Source organism: Gopherus flavomarginatus, chromosome 7, assembly GCF_025201925.1.
Source record: "Gopherus flavomarginatus isolate rGopFla2 chromosome 7, rGopFla2.mat.asm, whole genome shotgun sequence".
Lineage (NCBI taxonomy): Eukaryota > Metazoa > Chordata > Testudines > Testudinidae > Gopherus > Gopherus flavomarginatus.
The window spans coordinates 3,134,750-3,156,885 of record NC_066623.1 but is presented as its reverse complement, the minus strand read 5'-3'; the positions used below and the strand labels follow the sequence as shown (position 1 = coordinate 3,156,885).

At 39.2% G+C, this 22,136-nt stretch overlaps 1 protein-coding gene across 2 annotated transcripts in view; it reads right to left on the bottom strand.

Moving 5' to 3' along the window:
* CLINT1 (clathrin interactor 1) overlaps positions 1-22,136 on the bottom strand; it is a 77,623-nt gene that overhangs the window by 17,034 nt on the left and 38,453 nt on the right. For both annotated transcript variants that reach the window (XM_050961293.1, XM_050961292.1), the window contains exons 2-7: positions 19,720-19,824; positions 18,930-19,026; positions 17,215-17,323; positions 16,155-16,319; positions 9,477-9,654; positions 2,078-2,321 (exon numbers count right to left, since the gene is read on the bottom strand). In XM_050961293.1, the coding sequence (XP_050817250.1) occupies positions 2,078-2,321; positions 9,477-9,654; positions 16,155-16,319; positions 17,215-17,323; positions 18,930-19,026; positions 19,720-19,824 (898 nt within the window). The remainder of the gene's footprint in view (positions 1-2,077; positions 2,322-9,476; positions 9,655-16,154; positions 16,320-17,214; positions 17,324-18,929; positions 19,027-19,719; positions 19,825-22,136) is intronic.

The following is a 22,136-nucleotide window of genomic DNA, read 5'->3' as shown; positions in this document are numbered from 1 at the left end:
CTGCCAGCTGATGCAGACAAAGCGCGGCAGCGCTTTGAAGTGAGAGTGTGGTCGCAGCGCACATACTCCACCTCCTCATGGGGATTAGCTTGCAGCGCCGGGAGCTGCGCTCCCAGCGCTGCAGCACTGTTTACACTGGCGCTTTACAGCGCTGTATCTTGCAGTGCTCAGGAGGGTGTTTTTTTCACAACCCTGAGTGAGAAAGTTGCAGCGCAGTAAAGCGCCAGTGTAGCCAAGGCCTAAGAATGTGAACTTCACTGATCTCAGCCTGAGGAAACTTTTTTCATAGCCTTTTCCACACTCTGGATGACCAAATGCCCTGAGGGTTCTGTGGGAACCCAAGATGAACCCTCACACCTGAGAAACAACAACAACAAGTCCCTATTATTTTCTGACTTCCTGCAGATAGGACAGCAGTGTGGTGCCTGTCAGGGCATGCTTGATGAAAGAGCACCACAGGAAAAATTTGGAAGTCCAATGGGAAACATGTTCTTCCTTTCTATGGCAGAGAAGCAAGTGGACTCAGCTTTGCAGCAGAAATCTTTGCAACAACCTTTTGTGGAGTCTAACCAAAGAAGACACTGTGTCTAACAGCCTGAGGCAGTCTCAGTGACACTAATTATTTTTATAACAAGAAAGTTTAATTTCAGAGGATTACAATTTCAAATAAGGAACAAAGAGCAGGCCAGGAATAAAGATCCATTTTGCAAGTCAGTGTCAGACTAAAAATAGACAATATAAAGGACATACACATAGGCAAGAGGTGCTTCTAAAAGTTTTTGCCATTTTCCAAGAGATGTCAATAGGTTCTTGAATTTTTCAATATTTTCTGATGTGTGTAAGCGAACCTTACAAAGATTCATGAACTGTGGATTGACCATAAATAACTGTTTCACAGAGTCTGGCATGCCCACAATTACAGGGAGACAAAAAGCAGAAAGATAACAGATAGGGCATGTAAGGAAATACAATATTAGTAGAAACCCAAGGGAAGCTAGGAAGACTAGAGCCTTCACCCTATACTACATAAGTAGTTATGTTTAAACACTATTGTGAAACAGGCTTTCAACCCAGCCATGTTATAAGACTTCTCCCCCTCCCTCACTTTGCCTGTGTGCACAGAAAAAAGTTAGTTATGTTTGGACCACAAACTTGTTCCAACAATTATTTTGTAGCTTAGATGTGACTGTAATTAAAACACTGGCCCTAGACAGAGTTTTCTAGTACCCAACAGCAATAGAGACTAACAAGTTGGACAATATTTGTGAACATACTAAATGGCTACCCATGCAGGGGCAAGGCAAAAAGATGCCTGCCACAAGTATTTTTCCCCCCCCTTCGGTATGTCCAAACAATTTAGAAGCTAATTCAGCCTAGTGATAAATCAAAATCATGTTTCTGTATTTTTAACTTGGGGCTTTGTATTTTGAGAGATTTGCTAATTATACATGGCTGAATGTGGTGTTTTTAAACAAAAACTATTAAAAATCTGAAGTATTGTATAGAATACTAATGTTTGAAATACCAGATATTTGGATATTAAAAACAGAAGCATCTTTTGAACCTTAAATTCTCTCCTGCTATTTTTAATAAAGATTAAAATAGAGAAATTATAGCTACTTTGTTAAAAAAAACAACACATCCACCCATCAGAGCCTGTCCATTCTGAATTTGTGTAGCAACAGTATTATATTACTTGACAAGAGACATTTATTCTAGGTCCAATTTTAGGGTCTTAGACGCTGTTGAAAATCCAACCCTTTAATTTCTGAGAAAATAGTTACTCTTTGGGCTGCTCTATAATCTACTTAATTCAGAGTTCCCTTGTTTTTAAAACAAAAATGGTTTCAGAGTTGGAAGAATGGAAGAATGGGGGGGAGGGATAGCTCAGGGGTTTGAGCATTGGCCTACTAAACCCAGGGTTGTGAGTTCAATCCCTGAGGGGGCCATTAAGGGAACTGGGGTAAAAATCTGGGGATTGGTCCTGCTTGGAGCAGGGGGTTGGACTAGATGACCTCCTGAGGTCCCTTCCAACCCTAATAGTCTATGATTCTATGATTCTTAAGTTACATCCTACCTTTACTGTAGATTGTGGGGTATGAGCTGCATTCTGATCCGGACTTGTTTTGTCTCCCGTGTAATGTGCTGCTGCTCCCAGATCAATGGTTTTGGAAGGATTTGCTGTGCGTTTGTGTCTGGTAGTGGTGGTCTCTGTGGCCTGTGTTATATGAATATGTTTGGTTGTCACAGTCTCCTCTTCATCTTTGAATTCACCTTTGGAGGATTTACCTCTTCTGGCTTTCTTTTCCTCATCACTATCACTAGAACAGCAATGAAGAATGAAACAAAACTATTAATAATCAGTACAAATATGATTCAATTCCTCCTCACCAAGATCTGAAGCCCAAAGAAATCAATGGAGTCTTTTCATCTACTTCAATGGACGCTGGACTCAGGCCTAAGAATTTTGACAAGAGTGTTGATTTGTATTAACAAAAGACTGTGTAGACAACGACTTAGGGAAAGTACATAGCTTTAATATTTGAGAAATTAATACTTTACACTTAAGTGGCACTTTACAGAAGTGAGGGTAGCATTATCCCAATTTTCCAGAGACTTTTCTGTGCATGTGTGGGGTTTAAAGATATTTGTTAGATTAAGCTGTCCACCCTATTATAATTAGGGATATTTAGAAAACGAGTGAAGTTGGTAGGCCTATTCAACCCTTGCCCCAAGAGGTTATTCACTGGTTGAAATGAAGTGGTGCATCAAGGGTGCTGGTCTTGAGATGTCAAGAATACCAACTCCACTTCCAGCTCATTTCCAATTTGAGATATATGGGCTTTTAATTTTCTTTCAATATTTGTAAAAAATGGTTACTCAGCTTTAATAAGATTGTTTCACAGTATTATACAGAACTGTTCTAAATTTCCCAGCTCAGAAAACACATTTATTCTTACACCTCAAAGCACGTGTCTGTTTTAGTTGAAATCTTTTTATGCACCACAGTGTAATGTATGTTTAATCTATTAAATTCTTCATTCTTACTTTGCTTGCGACCCAAAAAGGTGTAAAATATCATTCATTTTTGCAACAGACATATTGCATTTTATCATTAGGGCAACAGAATTGTACATAATGAAAAATACGAGAGAAAGCTTAAATATATTGAAAAACTACTTTGAAATAGCAATTCTCTTCTGGGTACATAGTTAAAAGTGGAAGGTTTTTGTATCTTAATAATGCACAAGAGTACTAACATATCTAACTGAACAAAGACTGTCTTTTTGTCAGTGGGGATATGATAACCACAATATACTCTAGAGGGTAGCCTCTGTTTTCTGCTGAGAATAGTGTAGGGGGTTTGGTATACTTCACATAGATATAGGAAATGGGAGACACACTGTCTAGTTGCCACTGGAAGTGCTTCAATTCATGATCACTCAAAATAAAGGTCCAACATTCCATTTTGTATTCCAAAGACTAATAGCATTATCTTTAGCCAGACATACAAGCAAGCGTAGTGCAAGACTGTCACACAGCTCTGTCAGTGCACCTAATCCCCAACTTGTAGCACTCTCAGCTGTTCCAACTCTTGGTCCTCTGAGCCTACAGAATGATTAGCACCATGCACAAGTGAGGGAATAGAATGAGACCACTACATTCATTTTCAGCTGTGATATCAGGATTTTAATCCATCTCCAAAGATGACTGGCAAGCTCACTAATGCAGTGTATCATTTAGTCACTCAACTCTTGGCTTAGAGTGTAAGCTCCTTTGGGGCAGGTTCTTTCCATTGTGTGTTCATGCAGTGCTTAGCACAATAGGTCTCCGACCCTGATTGGGACCTCTAGGTACTACTGCAATACAATTACTATTGTTAACTGTTAACCACATCAGTACAGTCCCAAGCACCTAATGTGTGCATGTGTTGTGGGGAACTTGAGGGAGTGTGATGGGATGTTAGATGGGGTAGGATCCAAGTTACTATGCAGAATTATTTCCTGGGTGCTGGCTGGTGAGTCTTGCCCACATGCTTAGGGTTTAACTGATCGCTATATTTGGGGTCGGGAAGGAATTTTCCTCCAGAGAAGATTGGCAGAGGCCCTAGAGGTTTTTCACCTCTCTCTGCAGCATAGGGCACGGGTCACTTGCTGGAGGATTCTCTGTACTTTGAGGTCTTTAAACCACGATTTGAGGACTTCAAGAACTCAGACATAGGTTAGCGGTTTGTTCCAGGAGTGGGTGGGTGAGATTCTGTGGCCTGCATTGTGCAGGTCAGACTAGATGACCAAAATGGTCCCTTCTGACCGCAAGTCTATGAATTTATAAGTGCAGGTGCTGTCACATGCACCGATGAAATGTGCATTTCAGATGTATGCCCATATTACACTATAGCAAACGTTTTAGAGGAACGTAGTAAGGTTAATCTCACTCGCTCAAGAGTAAGACACAGATCACCCTTTAGTGATCTACAGCATCTTAATTGCTGCACTACCAGAAATTCTAGCTCTGCAAAAATAAAAAGCGTTTGAGTGGTCAACTGACCTCCAAAATTCACAGCATTAGAGAAGCGATATTTAGGTGGATGCATGTGTTATATCTGAACATTTTCCAGAGAGGTTAAATACATATACTGAAATGTAGGACATAAAATATTACAATGCCCAATTTTCTATAATAAACTGTACTGCTTCAAACTGAAGGTCTCAGGAGATTTGTTTTGATTTTTTTTTTGATGGTCACATTAACAGCAATGAAACATTATAGATTAATGTTCACTTTAAGCGTGTTTACTATGTACGGAATAAATCCCTATAAAATCATACTGCTTCATGTGAGAACTGCATAGTGAATGTTAAGAAGTTTCATCTAGTATCGTATTGAATCATTAAAGATAAGGGTCTATGAGCAATGTATGTTCACGTAACAGCCAGAAGCTGAACTCTAGCCTGTGGTCTCTTCCTTTGCTTTAGATTCTCCTCCCCTGCGAAGGAGTGAAAATGGTTTCCTGTCCCTTAGATTCTAGGGGAGATAGTTTGAGGCAGAATGCCTAAACCTAGTCAGTCCGCAAAGAAGGATTAGCACTCTTTAAACCAAGGTCACCTTTAGCAAAGATGACACTTAAAGTTTTATAGGAGACCAACACCACATTTTGTTTTCCTTTGCCATCTGCTGTCTACACTAGCTTCTTAAAGGTTGGAGAGAAATTTGGACAGAGTTCAAGAATTCCTGTCTGGTATTAAAAAAAAATGTTTTACAGCTGCATTAAGGTACCTGCAGACAATTTGGAAAATACTGCTTCTGTATATAAGGATGGAATCAGCATTAATGGAGTGCAAAGCAGTCAGGACCCTGGGGTCAAGCTTGGGTCATTAGTGTTAAGATAGGGGGGAATCCCAACAAAGGAAAACCAGAGGCTTTTAGTGACTGCGTTCTGAATTGCCTTCTCTTCTACTATTTCAGTTACAATGAGCCATCCATACTGATAAGTTGGGAAAGGAACACAATTCTGAGAGACAGGAATGTTTTCCTTCTAAGGTTCAAAAATAGCCGTATTTTCAAATTTTCAGTTTCTCCGTAGACAGTTGTGCATACCTTAAGTGTAGTTCTGTTCTGAAAAATGGCATGCTGGGGTTACATATTTATCTCTCAATGACTTAGATCAAGTGTGTTCAGCATACAAGTAAACTTTTTTTTTTTTTTTTTTAAACTAGATCCGGAATCTGAAAGTCAAGCTGGGTTATTCTAGTTCATGCATCAGTAAAAATAAAGATTGTAATTAGAATTTTGTTAAGCATTCTAATGATGAGATGAAAGCCAGATGGAGTCTGTTTTCATCCTTTCAGAGCAGTACTGACTGCAAGGCTAACAGGAGTAAAAAAAAAAAAATTAATAACTTTGTTTTAATCACTAACATCAATAGTTGAGACTGAACACATACAGAGAAGATCTGTGGATAGAGGCAGTACCCCTTATGTAGTCACTTTTCAGAGTTGATTAGCACATTAATTCTACATTACTGCACCCTGACAGACTGTGAATAAACTGTGGAGGATGTTTGTTTTTAAGTGAATTCATTTAGGTGGTAGTACTGCTGAAAAGAATCTGGGGGTTACAGTGGCTCACAAACTGAATGAATCAACAATGTGATGCAGCTGCAACAAAGGGTGATATTCTGGGATGTACTAAGAGAAATGTTGTATGTAAGATGTGGGCGATAACTGTTCCGCTGTACTTCACACAGGCAACACCTCATTTGGAGTACTGCATCCAGTTCTGGGCATCACACTTTAGAAAAGATGTGAACAAATTGGAGAGAGTCCAGAGGACAGCAACAAAAATGATAAAAGGTTTAGAAAACCTGAACTATGAGGAAAGATTAAAAAACTGGGCATGTTTAATTCTGAGAAAAGATGACCGGGGTGGGAGGTGAGGGTGATAACAGTCTTCAAATGCATTATGGACTGTTATAAAGAGGAGGAGGAGGAGGATCAATTGTTCTCCATGTCCACTGAAGACAGGACCCCAAGAAATAGGTTTCATTTGCAGCAACAGAGATTTAGGTTAGCTATTATAAAAAAACTTTTTAACTAGAAGGGTAGTTAAACTCTGGAATATGCTTCCAGGGGAGGTTGTAGAATTCCCATGGTCAGAGGTTTTAAAAAACAGGTTGCCCAAACAGTCAAGTTTACTTGATCCTGCCACAGTGCAGGGAACTGGACTTGACAACTTCAAGGTCCCTTCCAGCCCCTACATTTCTGTGATTTAGGGTAGTGGATCTCAGCCTTTCCAGACTATTGTTCCCTTATCAGGAGTCTGATTTGTCTTGCATACTCCTAAGTTTCACCTCAGTTAAAAACTACTTGCTTACAAAAGCAAACAAAAATACAAAAGTGTCACAGCACACTACTACTGAAAAATTGCTTGCTTTTTCATTTTTACCATGTAATTATAAAATAAAACAAATGGAATATAAATATTGTACTTACTATCAGTGTATAGTATACAGAGCGGTATAAACAAATCGTTGTCTGTATGAAATTTTAGTTTGTTCTGACTTTGCTAGTGCTTTTTATGCAGCCTGTTGTAAAACTAGGCAAAAATCTTGATGACTTAATGCACCCCTGGAAGACCTCTGCATACACACGAGTATGTGTACCCCTGGTTGAGAACCACTGATTTAGGTTATTTCCATGAACCCAGAAGGGAAGGATACAAGCTCCATATCTATTGCATACATTCTTCAAAGTACCATTCTGTGAAGTGTTGGATTTTTGATTAAGCCACACACTACTACTAAAATCCAATTTCTTCCAATCACCAACACTTAGATTTAAATATTTATGTAGAACTTGCACCTGTAGTATTCAATTAGTGGGTTATGAAACGGGAAATGATAAAAATAGGTACTACAGTTCTAGGAGTATAAAGAACTATCAATAGGATTTTTATTGGGTTTTAATTACACATTACATCATGAGATTCCTATGACAATATGGACCCGCCCTGAGGAACTGCTCCTCCTACAGACAAAACTTCCATTTGTTTCAATTCCCAATGCACACGTAATGGCTTCTAGACTAGGCTCCACATATGTGCTGTTGAGGCAAAAAGATGCTTTTGGACTGCTTTTTGTGTGGTACTAGAGACACTGCATATTGACAGAAATCTGGATTATCTTGTATTGTGGGACTCAGCGGTGCAACTTCACCTTAACTACTACTTTGAAGAGCATTTTTGCTTGTGTATGTTGCATAATTTCCCCTTTTTACTCCTTGTTTAAAATTGATTTTATTAGCTTAAATAGTACCAAATGCTTTTATGGCACTTTATAGAATCAAAGACATTGTCCCTGGGCTGACACTTCTGGTAAAAGATGAAAGGAAAGAGAAAGGATAACAACCAAAGATGCAAGATGCAATACCAATAAGGTGTGAAAGAGCAAATGATTAAGTTAGAAAACTGGTTAGTGCAGAAGATTAAACACACTGGAGAAGAGCAGAGATTAGCAGTTGAAAGCTAGCTGAAAGAAGAGGGTTTTGGGGAGGAATTACAAGGTGGAGAGAGAGGCTTGCCTGGCACACTAGGAGACAGAGATCCAACCAGGTGATAAGCAGTAGTGGGAGGAAGAACCATAGTGGCACAAGACAACACGAGGGTAATATCAAGGTAAATATTTGTTCATTTTCTATTTGAAATATAGCAAAGGATCTTTATGAATGTTCTCACATGCAAAATTGCTTTTGAAGGATAAGGACAAAACTCAAATCAATGTACCATTATTGTTAAATCTGAAGTTGTTTGTTTCTTCTGATCCTCTCTTTGTAGTCTATTGATGATAAATTCTAAGGGGGAACCCTGATGCGTGCATAGAGTACTAGTTTTTGATTTATTAATGTCCTTGGGGGAAGGCCATATTGCCCTGTTTTGAAAAGTGCCACCATTAGTATTACTTTCACTTCCCTGCTGGACTATTTGGTATTAAAAAAAATACTTATACATAGTGTTGTGAAAAAACACTAATACACATAAATGCAAGATGTATGAGAATTCCTACAATTTTAGAATGTTTACCCAAAAGGAAATTATTTAAATGAGCATTTTCTCTGTAGCAATTTCAGATTGTTAAGAATGGGTTTGATCTCCCAATAATAAAATTTAATACATCTGCTGAAGAGTGCTACATTTAGAGTTCATACTGCAGGAAAAAACACCCCAATTTTATTTTCCGACTGCAGAGGATTTAGTGGCCAGGTGAACAGACATCTGTCATTTTACAAACAACTGAAAATTAAACTAATTTGTTTCAAGTACAAGGGTAAGTGGGCCAAATTCTCTGTTCTTCCTGAGATCTGCTCAATACAGAAACTCAGTGAAAAAATGAAAATAGGAGGTGGAGGGTGGGGCTAAAGTGGCTGTAAGCAATTTCTGTGTCTCCTCTTATTCTTGGGTCATTTGGGAGTTTGCCTAGACTCTGCCATAAAATAGAGCAGCTTCAAGACTCCCCGCAGTGGGCCCAGGAGGCCACTGCAATAGCTGAGAATTACTAGAGCTTAGTGCACTTTGACCAGACTCCCCCTGGACAAACAGTTCCAAGGCCAGGGCACTTATGCTGGCTCTAGACCAGTGGTCTCCAAACCTTTTTGATCGCGCACTCTTACTAGTAAAAATTTTTTTGAGCACGCACCCCCTGCCATGCCATTTTTGACAAACTTTTCTCCCACTTTGGAGACCACTGCTCTAGACCACCCAGAGAGCCTCCTTATTCTCTGGGGTTGGGGATGACAGCTACATTGCCCCCCTGGAACCAACAGAGCAGGGTAAGCGGGGGTGGAGGTATCACAACAGACTGGCCCAAAATTGTATTTCTATTAAGAGGAGAAAGCGTGGCAAAAAATGCAGATACCTAATAAGCCTTACAATTATAGTGACTATTCAGAATAGACACAGCTATTTTAAGATAATAGAAGTACCTGCATCTTTCAGGAGAGTCTTCTCTATCTTTCCTCCGGAACTTGCTGATGGTATCATCAATTGTGCTTCCAATTTTGTCACTCAGTTCACCTAGTTTATCGCTGAATGGAAAAGCACCCTTGTTTTTATCCCATTCTTCATCCCATTTTGACTTGGGCTCAGAATCATACCTTTCACCTATACAATTTATGAAGACATAATACTGATGATAAATGCAAGAAAAAGCCTGTAGTCTTTTTGGAGTTGTCCCCCATTACCCCCACAAAAACTGTTACCTTATGAGTTTTCAAAGCAAACTGAAAGCTCCCACAGTGCTGAATCAACACTATTACAGCAAGGCACAGCATGGAATGCCAATCATTAAGTGGCAGGAATGCAGATTCAAAAGCTTTTGTTTATGACAACTATACAACCATAATGCACTGCAGAGCACAGCACAGCACTGCACATCAGGATACTGTTAAACCCTGCTGGAGGAACAGCGTAAGAGAATCAACTCAGGCTGTATAAGCAACTTATCAGAATTGGAACATGCCATTTTTATAATGGTCACTTAATGTGCAATATTGCATTTCTGGCCAAGCTGCCACACTAAGGGGTAAATCTTTCAAAGATTTTAAAAGCTCATAAATACACAGAGGCACAGTACCAAACACCAAAACAGACTAGTGTGAAAACGTTTGGTAATATTTCTAGCATCTATTCCTGTTAAAAACCCTCAAACAACAAGATTTAGAAACCATTAAGGAAAGTACAGCAACTTACCTTCTCAGTAGCCAGTCAGTGCTTTCATTTCTCAACACTACAGTTCCATCAAGAATTAACAGCAAAATAAATTTGCTTCTGAATGTTGAGAATCAAGAACTCCAACTAGCTGCTGGTTAGTTTAGAAAAGATTATAGCTTTTCTTGAATTACCTGCAAATATTTCATGTAAGCATCTAAACTGAGATTTAGTAAAGTTAATTAAAAAAAAATTTAAAAAAAAAAAAAGACATTTTCACTAAAACTTCCCCTTGCATTGTTGGAATCTGAAACAATATGACGACTGCACTAAGTTTGAAAATTTTAGCCACTCAATCAGTGGCTTGATTTTCAAACAGGCAGGTATTTGGATCCTGGAAATATTAATCCACTCATGGGTTGCCTACGTTTGTATTCAGGTGCTTAAATTTAAGCACCAAATATTTGAACATGTTGGTCATAGTGCATGAAAATTAGAAAGGAGACATTGACCAGCCTTCTTTTATTGCCTTACCCGAGGGAAACGGAACTAGCAAGCAGACAGCAAAAATGGTAAATAAGTAAAATTATTTGGGAATTCATAAGAAACTTGTAAGATACTTAAAAAAACACAAGGGTCATGCTCAATTAAAAGTTTTAAATCCACACACAATGAGTAAGTTATAGGAATATGAAAAGGTCCAACTGAATCCGAGTTATGCCTCTCTCCAACCTGGATTACACATGCAAAAATAAAAATCTTAATCTCTGAAAAAGAAAATGTGAAAATCAAAAGGACTCCCTTTGTTCGTTTTTTGTACAATACTGAATCTGTACAAGTACAGATATGCTTTCTGATCACATGGCTCAATGTTAGTATCCAGGTGCCTATAGCCTTTTCTCCCTCTTGTATGTACCAAGATTATATTGAAAGAGTTTGTAAATGTCTACCAAACCAGGTAATCAATAGTGCTCTCCATCACAGGAAGCACAGAAAGTGCTAGGGAGCACATCAATGTGCACTGAATGTGCACTTCTTTGTTTCTCTATTTTAACGTACATTGTGTTTCCTTGTGTGTTATAAACATTCAGAATGACGACAAGCAACTGAAAAACCTGGCCTGATGTACCAAAATGTAGATTGAGACAACAAAAATAAATCAGGTTGGGCGAGGGTGTTACAAAAAAAAAAAAAAAAAAAAAAAGTTTTCCAATGTAAAGTTTATCCACATGTTCCAGAACTTTGTTACATGTTAGCCTGACACAGCATTGTTAAAAATCATGGGCTATTTTGATGACAAAATATAGCCTGTTCACATTTTTTTAAACTCACAAAATAACTCAAACTAATGTTTTTGGATACTTCAAAAAAAAATCTTAAAACTATTTCCCAAAAAAATTCCTATTGGATCCCCCTGCAAAAAAATCCATTTTCTGTATAAGAGACCATTCCTTTCTAGCTGAAAGACCTGACCTTATATGTAAAATTTCAGCCTGAAGGGATTTTTTTGTGCTGGCATTTTAAGATGATGCAAATGCTTGCAAACACTTCAATATAGTGATAAATGAAGTGATGCTAATTAGAGATCCTTTAGTATAAAAACAAATATATTTTAATGGGATGACACGGGTTCAGATTTGGAAGAGTGGTGAAAAGAGCTGAAGAGAATATGGAGAAGGAATGAAGTTTTCCACTGATCAACCCGGGGTGAGTAAGTTCTCTTTGGAGAAAGAGAAACAAGAGCCAACCCAGATAGAAAGATAGGAGACAATAATGAAGAAGGTACAGAGGCAGTGGCCTGTGACCGTTCTACAAGACAAGAGGATTACTAGAGTCCCCAGCAGGTAGCATAAACACAAAGGAATATATTGCAAGGAGGCACTTATCCTACAGCGTGGTGGAACTGCCTATCTTTTTTGGGGAGCAGGGGAAGGGAAGGGGGAGGAAGAAGAGAGGGGAAATCCTTGCCTATACCATGGAGATAGTTCAGACCACTGGCACTTACATGTACCATTCCGCCTCACTGTGATGGAAGGGTCCACAATGCCACACAGAGTGGCTTGTGCAGAGCAAATCTCCAGGTCACACAAAGAGGATGCATACTCATGGCACAGCTCCCTCACATACAGTCCATTCTCGCACAAAGTCACACTGGTTCCACTGCACAGCAGCACTCAGAAGTTGTGAACATGAGGGTTGGACTTTCCTCTTAGTGGAAAATATCCTGATCTCTAGTAATACCAGGGAGGATATGGACAGACTGATGGTTTAGATGCAACATGTTGGGCTACACGAAAGATGCAAATTTAGATGCATGCTCAGACCTTTGTTCCTCACTGTGGCAGGACTGGGAGCATGGAGGAGGCAAAGGAGGGAGTGGTGCATAAAGAAGTGCCTTACATTGCTCATGAATGATCATCTAAGCAAAGCAGACAGAGGTGGGAAAGCTTCAAACATGGCAAAAAAAGGCCTGATGTGAGATATCAATGCCTAAGTCAAGCTAGATTTTAGGCAACTACTCCTGCAGATAAAGTGCAACTTCCCTGGACATATTAGGCTCTGGAGTGTCTACTGTCAAGGAGAGATGAAGAGTTATGAATGGGCAAGTGACCTTAATAGCATTTATAGAGTTACACATTTTTGCATTTTAACCTTAGAATATCCCTTTAAACTGATTTTTAAGACAAAGCTACTGCTTAGTTTTTTCCCCTTAAATCCATAGTTCCCCAAGCTTCAATACCAGCTGTTGTTCAACAAGGTTTCTTTAAGTTTCCCAAGCACCCACTGAAACACTGAATGGGTGACCTGCCTTCAGTTTTGCAAGGGTTGGTGGGTGCAATAAAGCAGCACAGTAGATATTCAGCTTTTCCTAGGCCTGGTCTACAAGTTTCGTAGGCCTGGTCTACACTACGCGTTTAAACCAAATTTAGCAGCGTTAAACCAATTTAACCCTGCACCCGTCCACACAACGAGGCCCTTTATAGCGATATAAAGGGCTCTTTAAACTGGTTTCTGTACTCCTCCCTGACAAGAGGAGTAGTGCTGAAATCGGTATTGCCATGTCGGATTAGGGTTAGTGTGGCCGCAAATCGATGGTATTGGCCTCCGGGCGGTATCCCACAGTGCACCATTGTGACCGCTCTGGAAAGCGATCTGAACTCGGATGCACTAGCCAGGTAGACAGGAAAAGCCCCGTGAACTTTCAAATTTCATTTCCTGTATGCCCAGCGTGGAGCTCTGATCAGCACGGGTGACCATGCAGTCCCAAATCCAAAAAGAGCTCCAGCATGGACCCTATGGGAGATACTGGATCTGATCGCTGTATGGGGAGACAAATCTGTCCCATCAGAGCTCCATTACAGAAGACGAAATGACAAAGCATTTGAAAAAAATCTCCAGGCTATGATACAGAGTCCACAGCACAGTGCTGTGTGACAAGCGTAATGGAAAGCCAAAGAATCAAACGGACGCTCATGGAGGGAGGGAGGGGGTACTGAGGACTCCAGCTATCCCACAGTCCCCGCAGTCTCCGAAAAGCATTTGCATTCTTGGCTGAGCTCCCAATGTCTGTAGGGTCAAGCACATTGTCCGGGGTGGTTCAGGGTATCTCTCGTCAATTTACCCCTCCTCCCCCTACCCCGTGAAAGAAAAGGGAAAAAAATCGTTTCTTGACTTTTTTCATTGTCACCGTATGTCTACTGCATGCTGCTGGTAGACACGGTGCTGCGGCACTGAACAGCAGCATCCTCTCCCCTCCCTTCCCCGGTGGCAGACGGTACAGTACAGAATGACTGGTAGCCGTCCTCGTCATCATCCCGTGAGTGCTCCTGGCTGGCCTCAGGTGAGGTCGGCCAGGGGCACCTGGGTAAAAATAGGAATGACTCCCCGTCATTCCCGGCAGATGGTATAGAATGGCTGGTAACCGTCTTCATCATAGCAACTGGGGGCTGAGCTCCATCAGCCCCTCCCCCTTTCATGTCTAAAGAAAAGATTCTGTACTGCCTGGACTATCACAGCGGCGGGAGGGCTGGGCTCCTCTCCCCTGCCACCATTTAATGTCCTGTCTGGACTATCATAGCAGCTGGAGGCTGCCTCCCCCTCATTTTATCTCACTAAAAAGTCAGTGTATCTTATTCCTGCATTCTTTACTACTTCATCACACAAATGGGGGGGACACTGCAACAGTAGCCCAGGAGGGTTGTGGGAGGAGGGAAGCAACGGGTGGGGCTGTTGCATGGGCACCCCCTAGAATGGCAGCCAGCTCATCATTTCTGCGGGATCTGACATGGAGCGGCTGTGCTCACTGGTTCTCTGGTACACTGGTTCTCTAGTAGACTTGCCCCGTATTCTAGGCAGGACTGACTCTTTTTAGATAAAACAAAGGAGGAAATGACCCAGGGAGTCATTCTCATTTTTGTCTTTGCGCCCCAGGCCGACCTCAGCGAGGCCAGCCAGGAGCACCCATGACAGCAGCAGATGGTACAGAACGACTGATAACCGTCATCTCATCTCCAATTTACAGTGGCACAGCAGACGGTACAGAATGACTGGTAACCGTCTCTGCTACCTTGCAAAGGCAAATGAATGCTGCTGTGTAGCGCTGCAGTACCGCCTCTGTCAGCGGCATCCAGGACACATACAGTGACAGTGACAAAAGGCAAAACGGGCTCCATGGTTGCCGTGCTATGGCGTCTGCCAGGGCAATCCAGGGAAAAGTGCGCGAAATGATTGTCTGCCGTTGCTTTCACGGAGGAAGGAATGAGTGATGACGTTTACCCAGAATCACCCGCGACACAGTTTTTGCATCATGTATTGGGATCTCAACCCAGAATTCCAATGGGCGGGGGAGACTGCGGGAACTATGGGATAGCTACCCACAGTGCAACGCTCCAGAAATCAATGCTAGCCTTGGTACATGGATGCACACCACCAAATTATTGTGCTTTGTGTGGCTGCGTGCACTCGACTTTATACAATCTGTTTTACAAAACTGGTTTACGTAAAATCGGAATAATCCCGTAGTGTAGACATACCCTTAGTGTGTCACGGCAAAGTGGGTGTGGTGCTGGCACTGGGAAGCATGCTCCTTAAGGTGCACATGGAAGCTGCAGATTCAATGCATGCAATAAAAATCACATAGACCAGATGCAGACCCTCAAACTCCATTATAGATTGTAGATCAGCAAGCAGCATCACATGCACATTAACAAGAAACACACAGACCTTATGTGAATATCAAAATACATACATATGGTGGCCTATGTTTCAAGCGTCCATATAATGCTACATGGGAGTTTAAGATCTGCTTGCATATTCTAAGGTACACATTGTTTTTCTTTAACACCACGCACTCACCACCACCACCACAATTAAAGGCACTCAGCGAGGTCAGCTCCCTGAGACAAGGGTAAGGTGTCTAGGTCAAGCCATTTTTCAGTTATGAAGAGGTGAAAAAGTATTAGCAATCTTTAAAAAAAAACAAACCCACAATTCTTCTGGAAGGCCTATATTTTGAAAATGCCACTTGATTTGCTTCAAACTTTCCATTAGAATTGTATTGTGGCAAAGAACCCTGCATGCCTATTTTCAGATAGATCAGTTAAGTTTTGGAAGCGTCAGTGGATCACCATCAGCCATGTAACAAAATCTCCATTTAGTTCATTTAAGTGACCCCCTCCACCACAGGACCAAGAAAAACTGCCACCAGTACATTTGAAAATTTCTAATTTCATTTCTATTCAGATGTAGCAGAAGGATTTGAAAAGTTATTAGCTTGATAAGGGTAATAAAGTTGCCAGGTATATTTTAAAGAGTCCTTTAGAAAGGGACAAATTGTCCAGGAAGGATTTGCTCAGTATTTATTTGCTCCTTGCAGTACATCCATGAAACCAAGCTAAGTCACTGGGTGCAAACTGCTCTCCTCATCTACTTGACCAACACAGCACTGTACTCACCATATCTGAACCCTCCGACACTGTCAGAAGAAACCCCAATGTATTTGTCTTTGTTCTTCTTTGCCTTTTTCCTCTCTTCACGAAGTCGATCATCATCCTGGGCAAACTCTACCATTTCTTTCACCTTTTGGCGTATGTTTATACCTTGGTCTTTGCCATTCTCATCTATATATATATATTGGCAAAGGGGAAAAAATTCAGCAGTAGCAGTTAGTCCTCAGCATTAGATAAGCTAACAAATTTTAAAAAAAGTTACAAAATGAACAATTATGAGAAAAATCCTAAAGTGCACTGAACCAGTCTAAAATATGAGGTGTCACAATGTTTTATTTCAATTGAAATTTCATCCTCAACTAAATCACGTATTTTCATTACGTACAATTTCTATTTAGAAAAGTCTAACATTAATCTTTAACAGATCAACAGCAGGAAGTTTTGGAGTTAAAAAAAAAAAACCAGGCTCAGATTTAAACTATTTTCTTCACTCATATTTTATTCCGATTTTAACCAGCAACACCAGTTTTTAGCTTTTTTAGTGCAGTTTTTGAAACACTAATTGCTAGAATTCTGTCTCACTGCAAAACTGAATTTTTAAAGTGCTTTCAGCTAAAAAACTAAAATTTGCTTTTCTCACCAGCCTCTTTCACATTCAAAACACACATTGGCCTTGCTGCCTTTGCACTGTAAATATTATTTGGTGGGAGGAAAAAAAAACCCAGCTTCAAACAGATGTGTGTGTTTTGGAGCTCTAACCTTTTCTTCCCATATGATTAAAGCTATTCCTTTACGGACACCACAGGGGACCAGTCTCTAGTGCATATTTTAATATAAACCCGAACACTCATGTTGTGTTGGTTCTGTTGTTATTAGCCAGTCTTTTCTGCAAGTTCTTGTCTTCACTAATTAATACTCTAGGGTCCCACGTCTTGGATTCTGCACTCTTCACAGAACCGGCAACAGTCACATTCTAATTAGAGCAGGGAGGCTTCTAAGCTGGTTCAGGTGACTGACAACTCCAACTACTGTTTTAATTTGCTTATAAGATTTTTCTATTGCTCACCTACAAAGTGGTAATTTTCCAGGGAGCGCAAATCATAAATGTGTTCTCTGGCACTCGTAACAACACGCTCTGATCCATTCCTTATGAGGTAAGCTAGGAGCAGCAAAGACTATAAAAATACAAAGTACATTAAATGATTGCATGAACAAAAGCTTATCAGAATTTGTTTTAAGTGCAATAAAAAAAACTAAACCCTAAAATCCAAAAGTTAGTCAATGACAAGATTTGTTCCCCTTTTAAATAAGTAACTATTACATTGATTTGCCTTTTATCAGGTTCTCTTTTTTCTTCCTCCTTTTTGTTTATAAATATCGCAAGCAATTTAGACTGCATTTGTTCAGTAAAAACCAAGTCGATTGCCAATATTAACTCATCACTAATTCTTGAAGCAAATAACTTATCAGAAAAGATGGCTATAGAAATTTAAAAAGCAAACCCAACTCTGTTAAACAAAAAACAGTTTTCTTGTCTCCCCTCCATCCCTTCAATTCCCCAATGTTTTTCATTTAAAAGCAATTTTTATGGTGACTTATTTATGTTGCTCTCTACAGGAATGTGTTCATGTATAAAACAGTACTCTGGAGTAAGTTTAAAGAAAACTTCAAGACAAAAATTTTAAAAGTGGAAAAAGTATTTTTTAAAACTGTGAACTTCCCTGAACTTCAGTAAATTCCATCTAAAAAAAGTCATATGTGAAGCAGAGTCTACCAGTTAAAATACGTAATCAAAATGCAATATATTCTAACCTGGTAGATAATTCCAACAAGTCTTTAGAACATTAAGTAGTATGTATGAGAGCATTAAATATTAATTTACATTATACTTCAGGGAAAACAATTACTATGACTATAAAGCATTGGGCACCCCAAGAAAACAGAGTGTGCCTTAGAATTATTTTTGTCTTGTTATAATCTGAGCCTCAAACAAGACGGAGTAGGATCTAAACCTTGAATGTTAAAGATGGTTATGTGCTATATCAATCCCACCCCACCCTCGAAACCTCCCAATATAATCCTACATATGTTGTTAGATTGGAAGTACAGCATAACAATATTAAGGAAAAAGTTGATCTACGCTACACAAATTATTCAAAGCCAAGAAAATTTCAAGTGGTGTTCAGTGCTTTCTCTACCACTAGTAAGTCAAAAAGGCGAATGAAATACAATCTTCAAAATGAGTGCGAAAATTTGGATTCTTTAGAGGCAGAATGCTAATGGAAATTAAGTTTTAAGCTGTATAGCTTGGAAACAATTTTAATTTTTCTAGTTAGAAACAATATCCTCTAGAATGCTTAAAAAGAATTAGAAAATCTGAAAAAAATTGTTTATCGACAGACATACATGCAAACGATATTTTTTTGTTTAAGTACAAAATGTAGATGTTATTCTGTTTGACAATTGTGCAACACTAAAATAAGATTGCTATGTTAATTAAAAAGCATTTTACACAAAACACTTGTTTTCAGAAAGCTCGATACTGCAGAACAACAAAACAGGAATTAGACTTTTATAACAGAGTTAACAGTAACATCTGACAGCAGAAATCTAAAGTTTATTGTAACTACAATTTCTTTATAATACAAATGTAACATAGTTGAATACGTACATGGAAAACAGTGCATGAAGATATGAAACCAAAATTAATACCTTAGTGTTTGTTCTTTAGTACACAGAGTAAGAGTAATCACAACCTAAAAATGTCTTATTTGCACACACCTTATAAACTCTCCTCCAGTTCTTTTTATTGTCTTTCAACATTCGAGTCCAAAGCATGTTCATAAGTTCTGGGAACTGCTCATACATAAATGTAGCTCTAAGAGAAGTAAACAAAAGGAGCAAAGCAATTATTTTCATAACAGTTTTCCACAATCGTTTGCCACAATTTAAGTGTTGACAGTAGATGGCAGACTTGGTCTAAAACACTTGTAATTCCATCAAACTTTAAGTGAAGAGCTACCAAAATTTCTTATTTATTCACACACCACCATTGCAAACAAAGCTGAGTATGTATCAATTTTGGGGGGGGAGGGAGAGGAATCTATTCTCTTCAAAGCAATGGTTTAATGTCTACAACAAGACTATGGTGGTGCCCTTCGTAATTAGCTCATCACACACTATCCAAGCCCTTCTCTGAAAATAAACCGATACATATATTCATGAGCAAAAATTTGGCTAATCTTACTCTGATTAAAATCTTTAAAAAGTATTGAAGCAACCAGCCCCAAATAGGATCTTTTTTATTCTGAAAACCCCACAAAAATGATACATATTGTAAGACCAAAAATTAAAAAAATAAAATAAAAATTACACTGCAAGTATACTGTGACATGTTTTTGATTCAGTGATTCTGATGATTTTTTCCCAGCATATAATCTTAAAATTTAATTTTTATTATTTGTCAGATCCTCTCTATCAACCTGGCATCCCTGTTGGTCTGGCAGCAAATTTTATATTTCTGTATAAAGATGCATCTTCTTCTTCACCGCTGAGTCAAATTATCACTTACTTGGCAATCTCTCCCATGAGCTGCCCTGAAGGTCCCCATGGATCATCATTGGTTGCTTCTCGAACCTTAGACTCAATGTCTGAATAATTCATAACCACGTTGGTGCTGCAAAGGAAAAGAATTAACACACACATGAAGATTAGCATCAAACTGAGGAACACATGAAAACTTAATAATGACACTAGTGGGTACCTTAATGAGATACCTCTACAGGGTGGGAAAGAAAACATCTTTAGTGCAGAAGCTACCCTGAGGACACTATACAACACATTTAAGTTATCTTTAAGAAGAAGGTTTATACTAATCCATTAGTCTTCAAGAATACAGATGAGAGACTAGGAATTACATGAGAGTTGGAATCAGTCCAGTAAAAATGGCTTTTGGTCAACTTAAGACTGAAACAACCACTAGAGTCTAAATTGGTAGTTTCCCCAGCTAGATCTGGCTTGCTTGCTGGCTTACATGTTGCACAATTATTTGTCAGTACTTCTATAACTCAATGAACAGAAGAGGATGTGTATTTTCTCAAACCATGTGCAATATAATGAAATCCAAACAATGTCAGTATCCCAGCAGGTGCTAGCAAAATTACACAGATAGGAGAAGTTGGAAAGGAGAAGTTGGAAAGAAGGGAGATGAGAAATTCACAGGGAAGTATGTTTTTCAGCTTGAACAGTTTTAATTAAGGGAAAATGGGAAGGAGAAAGGGAGAGAAGCTACAGGGCTCCCTGTATGCCGATTAAAGGAGTGAAAACAATATCAAGAGTTCAAGGACCCTCTACGGGAGTTCTTGCAAAAACACAATATGGAAAGAGGAAATAAGATGTTTTGGTATCATCTCTAAGTGAAAGAAAGAATCTGCCTTCTTAATGAATAGCTGTTGCAGAAAATGTTAACGTTTAATTACAAGCCTAATTTTTAATACTTTCTTACAAAAAACAAGTCCTAATATACTCTGGAAGCAAGGTGATCTGCCTTAACCTTAACAAAAGAGGGGCTCGATGCATTTATTCCTTAACAACTGTATTCACATGAAAAGAGCTCCAACTGCAATACCTTAAGATGTATATTTTCAGACATTGTGCCACTGGGAAAATGGAATATTGTGCATATGCACATTTACATCAGAAAAACATTGCACAACTAAAAGATACACCATTACCTATACTCTGCCTACTTGTATAATTTTATCACACTCTCTAGTGTATTTAAAATAGATTTGCAATGGTTATGTTTGTACCTTTTGTACTACAAAGTTTAGAAAAAACTTAAATACTGTACATAATTATACAACTGGTTTCAGAACTGGAAGAAGTTGGTGCAACATGATTGTGTTCAACTTGGAGTCCACAGAATGTCTTGTAAACCAACTGGAATGGAATGTGAAACTGGTCCAGTGGCCTAGTAGTAATGCTATGGTGGAGGGTGGGTTCAATATTTCATCACCTTCCTTTGTTCTCTGAATCTGGAAGGGCAGCAAAAACACTGCTTTACAATCACCCGTCTGGGTGTTTAGGGAGAAGCATGAATAGGTTTTTAAGTGACACTCATCCAACCCTCTGCGCAGAAGGATGATGGAACTGGGAGTGTAAAGCAAAAGAGAAAGGAGAAACAAGTTCTTTTAAGACTCAGAAAAGGACACAGAGGGTAATAAAATCAGAGGTAGAACTCCTAGACTTAATCAGGGATTCTCAGCACTAGAATCCTTGCAATTAGATTCTGAAAAACAATTTTATTTGACTAGCTAAAGAAAGCGTAACCTGCATGGCTGAATAAGTAATCAGCAAGCCAACAGACTATGATCTGTATAAAAAAGCATCTCCAAACTCAGCAATAGGTATGAACAATAGCAATTAGGGTTGTATAAAATAATTGTTAAAAACTATTTTTAAAAAAACCTCTAAACTTCGGTTTCTGCTGTTTTGTTTGCTGTAGACATCCAGATGTAAGCTAGTACCATTTTCAATTCTCATGCATATGGAACATTTTCATTTATTTATTTAACTACAGGCTTCAGAAGCTTTGCAGCTTTCAGTACACTAGTTTTCTTGTCCTATGTAAGGAAAACTTGTGGGTCAAAAGGGAAAGGTTCTGTTTGTTTTTACAAAACCTCCCCAAGCTCTTGTTTGAAGGGATGGATGGGGAGGGGGAATATAAAATTGAGTTTCCTATATTTCAAGTAAAGTTTGAGATTGGAAAAAAAACCTCAAAAAAGAAACACAGTAAAAATACCAGCATCAACTAAATAGTTTCTCAAAGTACAGGGCTAACAGTACTGGGGGGAAGTAAGCAATGGAGGGTGGGAGGGGGGAGCACAGTTAAACCCCACTAAAATAGGGAGACATGCTCCAATTCTAAAACCATCCAGCAGTAAAGTTATTGTTCTCAGCAAACTGTAGAAAGCTCTCAAATGCCAA